Source organism: Neoarius graeffei, chromosome 18 (genome assembly GCF_027579695.1).
Source record: "Neoarius graeffei isolate fNeoGra1 chromosome 18, fNeoGra1.pri, whole genome shotgun sequence".
In the NCBI taxonomy this organism is placed as follows: domain Eukaryota; kingdom Metazoa; phylum Chordata; class Actinopteri; order Siluriformes; family Ariidae; genus Neoarius; species Neoarius graeffei.
In genome coordinates, this window is record NC_083586.1 from 42,989,067 (window position 1) to 43,001,435 (window position 12,369).

General features: G+C 40.8%; 1 protein-coding gene across 1 annotated transcript in view; it reads right to left on the reverse strand.

The window, feature by feature from the left end:
- Positions 1–322: 322 nt before the first annotated feature.
- Positions 323–12,369, reverse strand: part of tmprss3b (transmembrane serine protease 3b) — a 33,349-nt gene continuing 21,302 nt past the window's right edge. The window contains exons 8-12 of the mRNA XM_060898285.1: positions 9,139–9,304; positions 5,633–5,802; positions 5,296–5,391; positions 907–1,034; positions 323–508 (exon numbers count right to left, since the gene is read on the reverse strand). Coding sequence (XP_060754268.1) covers positions 323–508; positions 907–1,034; positions 5,296–5,391; positions 5,633–5,802; positions 9,139–9,304 — 746 coding nt within the window. The remainder of the gene's footprint in view (positions 509–906; positions 1,035–5,295; positions 5,392–5,632; positions 5,803–9,138; positions 9,305–12,369) is intronic.

The window sequence follows — 12,369 nt, forward strand, 5'->3', positions numbered from 1 at the left end:
ACAGTATATGAGCTGATATCCTAGTAGTAGAGTAGCCAATGAGAGCATATGATTGCTCATATCCAGTGAATGTGAATAGAATAATAAACTGATATAAGGTACAATATATGTCGAATTTGTTAACAAATGAATATTGTTAGCATTGGCAAATTGCTGTTGTATAAGAGGATTAAAAAAAGACAGTGGGTCATGCTGTTACTCGAATATAGTCATCTTCAGGATGGTAACAGTAGCTCCACTTCATGTCAGGTCACATCACACTACAATATCATTGATATTTTCCGATATTTGCACGCCCCTGTGTATGTTATTCTTTACAGGACTATAAAGCTGTACTCAGCCAGTACTCTTGTCCTACCTCCATGGTTTGGTGTATCCATGGAAGAGCATAAGTTACACTGGTGTAAACTCCTGGGTTGTTCCGTTCTCCACAGCCCTGAAGCCAGCTTGCTGCCCCAGCCAACTTCCACACCAGGTCCTGACAGGCAAGAGGGCTCCCGCTGTCCCCCTACCAACATGCACATCGAGATCAGTTATTGTAATATATTGTACAGATATGTTTCAATAAATCAGGTATGTTTCCAGAGAATCCTTTTGACTAGATGTTTTGTCAGATAACCAGTGATCAAAAAAGTCCATTTTGAAAACTGTCTCGCTTGGTTCTGTATCCGTATGCCAGCCTTTATTATATTTTATCTTTCTTTAAAGACGTACAGATTATTCATATTTTATTTTTGGGAAAGTAAACATTCTAATCTAATTTGCTCTATCATGCCGGCACAGTAATACAGAAGATAACACACACACACACACACACACACACACACACACACACACACACACACCTAAAAAGACAGTATAAACTGTGTTTATCTCTGTTATTATCACATCATACACTCATCAAACCTGGCACGTGCCAGCTCCACCCGTCAGATACCCAGCGCAGATGTTCCATGGTGAAAGTCCTGGAACTCCACAATCTTGAATAGACAGGAGAGAAACCAGTGCGGAGTGTAGAGACACACTCACCTCTCCTGTACACATATATCAAGAGGCTTAAACACCCAATTCCCAACAAATTTCCAAACTTGATTATTTTTTAGACTAGTAAACAATATACAGTGCCTTGCAAAAGTATCCACCCCCTTGGCTTTTTACCTATTTTGTTACATTACAACCTGTAATTTAAATGTTTTTTTTTATCTGAATTTTATGTAACGGATCTGCACAAAATAGTCTAAGTTAGTGAAGTGAAATGAGAAAAAATATTTAAAATAATTTTTTAAATAAAAAACTGAAAATTGGCATGTGCATATGTATTCACCCCCTTTGCTATGAAGCCCCTAAAAAGTTCTGGTGCAACCAATTACCTTCAGAAGTCACATAATTAGCGAAATAAAGTCCACCTATGTACAATCTAAGTGTCACATGATCTGTCAGTACATATACACATTTTCTGAAAGGCCCCAGAGGCTGCAACACCACTAAGCAAGAGGCACCACTAACCAAACAATACCATGAAGACAAAGGAGCTCTCCAAACAAGTCAGGGACAAAGTTGTTGAGAAGTACAAGTTAGGGTTGAGTTATAAAAAAAATCCAAATCTTTGATGATCCCCCGGAGCACCATCAAATCCATCATCATCAAATGGAAAGAACATGGTACCACAACAAACCTGCCAAGAGAGGGCCACCCACCACAACTCATGGACCAGACAAGGAGGGCATTAATCAGAGAGGCAGCACAGAGACCAAAGATAACCCTGAAGGAGCTGCAGAGTTCCACAGCAGAGGCTGGAGTATCTGTCCATAGGATCACAATAAGCTGTACACCCCACAGAGCTGGGCTTTATGGAAGAGTGGCCAGAAAAAAGTCATTGCTTAAGAAAACACATTTGGAATTTGCCCAACAGTATGTGGCAGATTCCCCAAACGCATGGAAGAAGATTTTTTTGGTCAAATGAGACTGAAATTTAACTTTTTGGCCATCACGGGAAATGCCATGTGTGGCGCCAACCCAGCACCCTGAGAACACCGTTCCTACAGTGAAGCATGGTTGGTGGCAGCATCATGCTGTGGGGATATTTTTCATCTGCAGGGACAGGAAAGCTGGTCAGGACTGAAGGAAATCTGGATGGCACTAAATGCAGGGCAATTCTGGAGGAAAATCTGTTTGAGTCGGCCAGAGGTTTGAGACTGGGATGAAGGTTCACGTTCTAGCAGGACAATGACCCTAAACATACTGCTAAAGCTACACTGGAGTGGTTTAAAGGGAAACATTTAAATGTGTTGGAATGGCCTAATCAAAGCCCAGACCTCAATCCAATTGAGAATCTGTGGTCAGACTTGAAGATTGCTGTTCACCAGCGGAACCCATCTAACTTGAAGAAGCTGGAGCAGTTTTGCCTTAAGAAATGGGCAAAAATCCCAGTGGCTAGATGTGGCAAGCTCATAGAGACTTATCCAAAGCGATTTGCAGCTATAATTGCTGCAGAAGGTGGCGCTACAAAATACTGACATTAGGGGGGGTGAATAGTTATGCACGTTGAAGTTTTCTGTTATTTTGTCCTATTTGTTGTTTGCTTCACAATAAAAAAAAAAATTCACATCTTCAAAGTTGTAGGCATGTTCTGTAAATTAAATGATGCAAACCCTCAAACAATCCATTTTAATTCCAGATTGTGAGGCAACAAAACCTGAAAAATGCCGGGGGGATACTTTTGCAAGACACTGTATAAACAAGAGTCATCAGGAAATGACATATCCCCCGGCCCCCACATGAAACCCCACTCCAAATTTTCCTAAGTTGAATTGGTTGCCATGGAAATACAGAAACAGTAAAAATAACAGAAATCCCAAAATGTCAAAAGGCACACCGCCTCTAGTCACTTAACATAACTGTCAGGTTTTGTGAAAAAAAAAATTCCTTATAGTTTGAGTTATGCTCCAGAAACTAAAATGTTTAGAGACAGATAGATGGACGGACAGACGGGCAAAGCGATAGCTATATCTCCCCCTCCTGCATTATATGCTGGGGGATAATAAAAACTGAGAGATTTAAAAGTCAATAAATTACACTTAGCCTTCGAGAAAGGATTGTTGGGGTGTGGCATTTACACAATTTTCGACTGACCCCAAATTTAATTGAGCAGCCATTCACTTCTACTAGGTTGATGTAGCTAACAAGGATTATCTCACTAAAAATGTTTTCTATAAAGATATGCACAAATTTTTATATACAACCCCGATTCCAAAAAAGTTGGGACAAAGTACAAATTGTAAATAAAAACGGAATGCAATGATGTGGAAGTTTCAACATTCCATATTTTATTCAGAATAGAACATAGATGACATATCAAATGTTTAAACTGAGAAAATGTATCATTTAAAGAGAAAAATTAGGTGATTTTAAATTTCATGACAGCAACACATCTCAAAAAAGTTGGGACAAGGCCATGTTTACCACGGTGAGACATCCCCTTTTCTCTTTACAACAGTCTGTAAACGTCTGGGGACTGAGGAGACAAGTTGCTCAAGTTTAGGGATAGGAATGTTAACCCATTCTTGTCTAATGTAGGATTCTAGTTGCTCAACTGTCTTAGGTCTTTTTTGTCGTATCTTCCGTTTTATGATGCGCCAAATGTTTTCTATGGGTGAAAGATCTGGACTGCAGGCTGGCCAGTTCAGTACCCGGACCCTTCTTCTACACAGCCATGATGCTGTAATTGATGCAGTATGTGGTTTGGCATTGTCATGTTGGAAAATGCAAGGTCTTCCCTGAAAGAGACATTGTCTGGATGGGAGCATATGTTGCTCTAGAACCTGGATATACCTTTCAGCATTGATGGTGTCTTTCCAGATGTGTAAGCTGCCCGTGCCACACACACTAATGCAACCCCATACCATCAGAGATGCAGGCTTCTGAACTGAGCGCTGATAACAACTTGGGTCGTCCTTCTCCTCTTTAGTCCGAATGACACGGCGTCCCTGATTTCCAGAAAGAACTTCAAATTTTGATTCGTCTGACCACAGAACAGTTTTCCACTTTGTCACAGTCCATTTTAAATGAGCCTTGGCCCAGAGAAGACGTCTGCGCTTCTGGATCGTGTTTAGATACGGCTTCTTCTTTGAACTATCGAGTTTTAGCTGGCAACGGCGGATGGTACAGTGAATTGTGTTCACAGATAACATTCTCTGAAAATATTCCTGAGCCCATTTTGTGATTTCCAATACAGGAGCATGCCTGTATGTGATGCAGTGCCGTCTAAGGACCCGAAGATCACAGGCACCCAGTATGGTTTTCCGGCCTTGACCCTTATGCACAGAGATTCTTCAAGATTCTCTGAATCTTTTGATGATATTATGCACTGTAGATGATGATATGTTCAAACTCTTTGCAATTTTACACTGTCGAACTCCTTTCTGATATTGCTCCACTATTTGTCGGCGCAGAATTAGGGGGATTGATGATCCTCTTCCCATCTTTACTTCTGAGAGCCGCTGCCACTCCAAGATGCTCTTTTTATACCCAGTCATGTTAATGACCTATTGCCAATTGACCTAATGAGTTGCAATTTGGTCCTCCAGCTGTTCCTTTTTTGTACCTTTAACTTTTCCAGCCTCTTATTGCCCCTGTCCCAACTTTTTTGAGATGTGTTGCTGTCATGAAATTTCAAATGAGCCAATATTTGGCATGAAATTTCAAAATGTCTCACTTTCGACATTTGATATGTTGTCTATGTTCTATTGTGAATACAATATCAGTTTTTGAGATTTGTAAATTATTGTATTCTGTTTTTATTGACAATTTGTACTTTGTCCCAACTTTTTTGGAATCGGGGTTGTACTTACTTTAAATCACTTGTTAATCAGTATTTATGAGTTCAGTTCAGAATTGAACTACATGTATATTATTATTTTTATTATTGTTATTTTTATTTTTTTTCTCATACATGTTCAGGTTTCCAGTACAGTGGTGCCAGATTGTGCTTCATGGAAAAGAAAGAAAGAAAGAAAGAAAGAAAGAAAGAAAGAAAGAAAGAAAGAAAGAAAGAAAGAAAGAAAGAAAGAAAAGGGGTCTGTTTCTTCAACATGGCTGCCAACACATAAAGGTTTTAGACTACAGTAAGTCTCACAGTAAGTGAGAAAGGAAACTTTAATAGCATTTAGGGCAAATTATTTCTCAGAAGGTGTCAGACTACAACATCCTCACCTACTTCTTTTATTGCTCCCTAGAAAGAACCCTAACACTTTTAAGTCCCCTTCACTTAAAAGTGAACTACTAATTAGAACTCACCACCTACTGTTGTTGCTCCCCATCCTGATATCCAGCACATGGATCCTGAACCGAACCCTTCATCATAGTTAGGCAGACATATGGGCTGTACTTGACCTGAGGGGACAGAAGTAAACATTTCCCATCAGGTACTGCACCTAACCCTTACTAAAACATCTCACCATCTGGAGGTTTGATCATAGGTGGTTTGCACAGTGAAAAAAAAAAACTCATTCAAGCATGATAAATAAATTCCTTCTTGCCATGTTCAGAAATGATGACAGAAAGCATCTTGATCTGTAACCTTATTCAAGACCAGGAATCTAATTAGGATTCAAGATGAGAAGTAAGCTCTCACCGTTGAATACGAGCGGCTGGGTTAGTTTAATGAGCGCGATATCATAGCTAAGGCCTTCAGGATGATATGCACGATGGAAGAAGATCTTCATCACAGAGAGATCTGCTGCTCCACTCATGGGCTGCTCTGTGAGGCCCACCTGAACTGTCCATAAAGTGGGATTAGTAAAGCTAGAACACAGAGAGAAAAAAGGGAAGGATTGTATTTACATTTCCAAACAATAAGGCATACTATTATACATACAGGACACATTTTTGATGGAATAAAAATGTGCTCTATTCCCTTCTAGCGGGTTTCATTCATTTGGTTTGATAGCATGCAATATTGTTATCATATTGCTTATCCTACATGTATTCCATCACTCTGCCCAATGGAGAATGAGCGTTGAATATGGTTTACGATATTGCACGTTATCAAGACAACGTGACGTCATATGTCGGAGCTGATGCGAATATCCAGTGACAAAACTTTTCTGCTGTGCATGTGCAGAAGCATTTCTGTGTTCACCGGGAAAGAGAAAGATTAGACTAATCCAGTGCTAGTATTAGCTGTGCTATAATTAAGCACTAAATAAATAAACTGAAAACTGAAACTAAGGACACATTGAACACCTGAAAGGCTACCAAAACTTCATTAGATATTCTTCACACATACGTATTTACAAGCAGTGGTGAACCATTACTATAAGAGCTGGGACTTGAACTCAGTCAAAACTTAGCCAGACACACCAAAAAAGTAACAGGGCAAAGGATTTTGCAAGGGATTAGCGGCAGGCTGCCAGGTCGCTCCGTTGTGTGTAGTTGTTAATGTTGATTTTAAAAGTAACTAAGTAAATTACACTGGGGAATGAATACTTAAGTCTGAGTGAAAAATATTGTAGCAAGCGTGTGTGGAAGAAGAGTCTGGAGACAGAAATCTTAGTTTCTCGGTCGTTAGCCTGTGCTATTTGCTCTCGATAGCACTGGCTTGACCACTAACTGATTCACTAACACTACTGATGAATGCTACACTGGCTGGAATGTTATTTCACTGCTGCGCTGACAGCGCCGACACGCGGTTAAGCTCGCGTTGGCCTTCGAGGAGGCTTAGGGTGATAAATTTTTGGTCCCACCCACTATAAATCAAAATCTGATTGGTTAATTCATCTGTCACTTCCTACATAAACACACACTGCCATGGCCTTCTGTCCCAGCAATGAAGTCCTAACCAATGAGTGAGCCAGCTCTAAACTCTTCTCTGCCTAGAGACAACAAACAAAAACAATCTAACCAGATAACATGATTTTAATGTTTTCAGGACAGTAACCCTTTCATTTCTGAACCAAATTTGATAGAAAATGAGGCCAAATTAGAATCAGAAGAGAATAATTATAATGAAATTATGAAATAATAAAAGCAATTAAAGAATGAAATAAATTAAATATAGCATTTGAAATGCTGATATGTTTCGGCCTTCTCTGAAGGACTAGAAGGCCCTGACGGTTCCCCTTTGTTTACAAGAGAAAAACATACCAACGGACATCGAAAAACTGGAAAAGAGAGTGTGTATGTATAATAATAAAAATAATAATAATAATAATATTGGCTGGTTTTTATCTGTGGTATATCAGCTAGCATGATATTGAACACGTCTCATTTTAATGTAACATATCTTGTCATACTGTTGATTCATTATCAGTCATAACTATAAGAGATTAGATATTTGAGTTAAAGGTGGAGTGCGAGATTTTTTTTCAGGAGTATTTTTTACCATATTGCTTGAAAAGCTCCTCACACCCATGTTGCAAGCAGTACAATAGAAGGTTTGACCCAAAAACGAAATATTTTAATCCAGTCTACAGTGTAAAATAAAGGAAAAACGCCATCCAATCCTATCGAGGTACCACCTCAAAATGATTGGATACTGACACGTCAATCAGACTGAAGCCCACGAGCAGCCCGTCCCTTCTGTGTGTGTGTGTATGTATGAGAGAGCGAGCAGCCCCTCCCCCAACCCGCGCGCTGAGCAGGGAGAGACAGAAATGCACAGAAAAAGGTCCCTCCAAACAACGGGGATTTACACGAAAACGGAAGGAGATATTCACAAAATGCTTTCACAGTGAGCGCCACAAGGGGCGGCACGGTGGTGTAGTGGTTAGCGCTGTCGCCTCACAGCAAGAAGGTCCGGGTTCGATCCCTGTGGCCGGCGAGGGCCTTTCTGTGTGGAGTTTGCATGTTCTCCCTGTGTCCACGTGGGTTTCCTCCGGGTGCTCCGGTTTCCCCCACAGTCCAAAGACATGCAGGTTAGGTTAACTGGTGACTCTAAATTGACCGTAGGTGTGAATGTGAGTGTGAATGGTTGTCTGTGTCTATGTGTCAGCCCTGTGATAACCTGGCGACTTGTCCAGGGTGTACCCCGCCTTTCGCCCGTAGTCAGCTGGGATAGGCTCCAGCTTGCCTGCGACCCTGTAGAAGGATAAAGCGGCTAGAGATAATGAGATGAGATGAGTGCCACAAGGCTCTCCTGAACACACTGATGTAATTTTTTTGTCTGTAGTGTAAAAAATGAGGTCACTAGAGCGAGTTAAAAATGAGTGACTTTTCTGCCAAGTTTATAATGGCAGTCTATGAGGCTGCGCAGCTGTGCTCTCCTCACTTTCAGGCTTCTCATTCAAAAACTGCAAGTCCTATCGTGTAGGTAGACACATTGTGTGAATCAGGACAAGTGTGGCTACTACTTTTGAGAAAATTATGTGTGTGGAGTGAAAATTGGGGCTGAAAACACAGTTTAAATGAAAAAGTTTGAGCTATTTTTCCAAGCTCTCTACACTCTAACTTAACGAGACGCGGGGGGTGGGAGCATGGCGAGGGCGGGCGTGTTTCTTTTCAAAATATGGCTTGCGGGAACCTCATCTCATCTCATTATCTCTAGCCACTTTATCCTGTTCTACAGGGTCGCAGGCAAGCTGGAGCCTATCCCAGCTGACTACGGGCGAAAGGCGGGGTACACCCTGGACAAGTCGCCAGGTCATCACAGGGCTGACACATAGACACAGACAACCATTCACACTCACATTCACACCTACGGTCAATTTAGAGTCACCAGTTAACCTAACCTGCATGTCTTTGGACTGTGGGGGAAACCGGAGCACCCGGAGGAAACCCATGCGGACACGAGGAGAACATGCAAACTCCGCACAGAAAGGCCCTCGCCAGCCACGGGGCTCGAACCCAGGACCTTCTTGCTGTGAGGCGACAGTGCTAACCACTACACCACCATGCCGCCTGGCTTGCGGGAACCGTTATTCCAAAATCTCGTACTGCACCTTTAAACCAAGCAGGGAGACTGCATGTATTAAAACCTATTAAACTCTCAGGACTTATCAACAGGTTGAGTCTTAGACTCTCAACTACAGATTACATCCTTGTAGAAACAAAATAGCTGATAGTTATTGAATAATAAGCTAAAATTGTAAAGGGTTAAAGTATATACTACAGTGTATGTTTCTATGTGTGTGTGTTGCTCACCCATATACACAGTGTGCAGCAGTGACTATCCACTGGTTGGTTATTAGTGAACCTCCACAGAGATACTGGTTCTGGTACTGCAAGCTGACCTGCCATGGGTACTGCCCAGACAGAGATGCATTTCCTCCTACAATCCGGGCTCTGAATTCAGGTCTGGTTCCACACTCTACACAGATAATAGTAACAATAGTAACACATGTCTTGGTGAAAAGTGTCTGGAACTGAATACTAATTAAGTAATAATACGTATATAGTACTGTGGTTACAGATTTACTAAATCACTACCTTGAGGTTGTTGTTGTAGTTATTTAATATGAACAATTAACTGTAACTTAGGAGTTAAAGGGGTGCTTGAGCCCATACTAAAAGCACACATACAGTTGTGGTCAGAAGTTTACATACAGTGATATGAATATCATCTTGGATATGAATGTCATGGCAATATTTGGGCTTTCAGTAATTTCTTTGAACTGTTTTTTTTCTGTGGCAAAATGATTGTACAGCATACATCTTTAATTTAAGAAAAAATACACTAGAATTTGGTGCACAAGTTTTAATTTTCTTTGGGTTTTCTGAAATCAACATAGGGTCAAAATTACACATACAGGGTCAAAAATTTACATACACTCACTTAGATTATTAATTCAGAGGTGCTGAAACTTCCAAAATGTCTTTTATCTTGCCAAGGCTGAGGTCTGTTAACTTCCTGTTAGTGATCATGATTGACTACAGCTGGTAGCTTCTCTGTGCCTTCATAAAAAGGGTTTGTTTACAGCACTCATTGGATTGACTAACACACAATGCAATGGGAAAGTCCAAGGAGCTCAGTGCAGATCTGAGAAAAAGGATCGCAGATGTACACAACACTGCAGAATGTCTCTTGGAGCCATTTCTAAACAACTGCAAATTCCAAGATCAGTTCAAACAATTGTATGCTACTCTATTGTGAGGTGTGGTCACTTTGCCAAGCCACTTTGCCTCAAGAAAACCAAAACTGTCACCCTCAGCTGAAAAGAAATTGGTTTGGATGGTCAGGAACAACCTGGGAACCACCATGGCACAGGCCTGCCATGAACTGGAAGCTGATGGATCACTGTCTACAGTTCAGATCACCATGGACTAAGAGGCTGCTATCCAAGAAATAACCCCCTGCTCCAAAATTGACACCTTCAAGCTTAACTAAAGTTTGAAGCTGACCACACGGACAAAGAAAAAAGCCTTCTGGAGGATAGCTGTATGGTCAGATGAGACAAAGATTGAGTTGTTTGGCCACAATGACCACCATGTACAGAGGAACACTGTACCAGCTGGTGGTGGTGGTAGGATCATCATGCTCTGGGGCTGTTTTGCTGCCAGTGGAACTGGTTCATTGCACAGAGTGGATGGAATAATGAAGAAGGAGGACTACCTCAGAATTCTTCAGTATAAACCATCAGAAACTTGAACATGACTTGGGACTTACAACAGGACAGTGAATTTAAACATGCATCAGAGCTGGTTATGGAGGATAAAGTAGGCTAACATTAAGCTTAAAACAAGTCCTGACTTCAACCCTATTGAAAATATATGGACCATGCTTCTAAGTCGAGTCCATGCCAAGAAGAAAAAAAAAATTTAATTGAACTCTACCAATTCTATCATGAAGAGTCATGATATATCCAACCAGAATTCTGCCAGAAGCTTGTTCATGGTAAACAAAAATGTTTGGTCAAGGTGACTCTTGCGAAGAGACATTTTACCCAAATATTAGGTGTGCTGTATGTATATTTTTGACCACGTATATATAATTTTGACCCTGTGTTGATTTCAGAAAACCCAAAGAAAATTAAAACTTGTGCACTGTAGGGACAGCCACAGTCCCCATCTAGAACTACAAATCCCATCAACTAACTTCCATGATCACCTATGTCACATCACGTCACCGACTCTATAAGTGACCCGGTCATCCTCAACTCGTCCTCTCTCGCTCTGTGGATCTTCGTATCATACAGACATATAGAGATACCCACTTTCATCGGACCATCCGAAATCACGACGTCTGCCTTGCAAGAAAGAAGACTCAGTGCGCTTTCGTATATACCACTGGCCACGGTAAAGAGTACCTAAGTTCCGCCGTCTCACTCAATTGAGTTACAACCGGTTTATTTGTTTATCATAAGTAACGTTACGACTGCAGCCCAAGCAGTTAATTAAAAGTTAGAAGCGACCGGATTCCTTCTGACTTAATCGCTGTGCACATTATTGATCAGAGACTTTTCCTCACGAACGACGAAGCTTCGGATCAAGGACATCTCTGTGCTTCCACAGAAACAACCCACGAGCCTTCAGTGAGCCTCCGCGAGCACCTGAAACTCCGCGAAACTTCGGGACATCGATACTGGAAGTAAGGCTGGCATTTGGGCAAACTAGTCTTAGGAATTAGCTTTATGAAGTAGTGTGAATTTAAACTCAGAAACTGTTTAATTGTGCACACTGTAGACACTTAGAGTGTCGAGTTGATCACTGTGGTTCTACATTGTTCTCTCCGTTGTTTTAATAGATAGGTTGTTGCATGCTCTTTTCTATCTTCTCTAACATCCCTTAATTTCATTATTACACACACTTTGACCTCATCAAGATTTCAGTGGATTTGGTAATGTTATAGGGTAGTGAGATTAGCAACCACGACGAATTCCTTTGTCTCAAGAAGACCACGAGGTGATTTTCCCTTCCCCCAACATTAGATAACATTCCAAACTTTACAGCGCATCCTCTCATACACACACACACACACACACGCTCACACGCTCACACACATATACACACACGCTCACACACACATATACTACCTCACTGTTTGTGCCTTGTCTATATATTGCTGCTGACTATATTGAATGTATTCAACTGCTATTACCCATTTAGTATCATTGTTATAATAAATTCAATTATTCTGTTAAACTGTGCTTGTCTGTTGCTACTGTATTCTTGAAGTCACACAATCTCAAAGAACTCCAAATTGCTTTCACCCAAGTGTATATGAATGCTATTGGCTGTAGTGTCTATGTAATACGGTAAGTAATACATTATTGCTGCATCAGTAGTGATCATAATAATTTGGAATACACCATAGTTTAGCTGTTTGGTAATTTATTATTAAACACCCAAAATTAATGGTATTATTAATGAGACTGATTTAATGAGACTGATCACTTAAGACCAATTGCACCCACAGCACCAAATTCTATTGTTTTT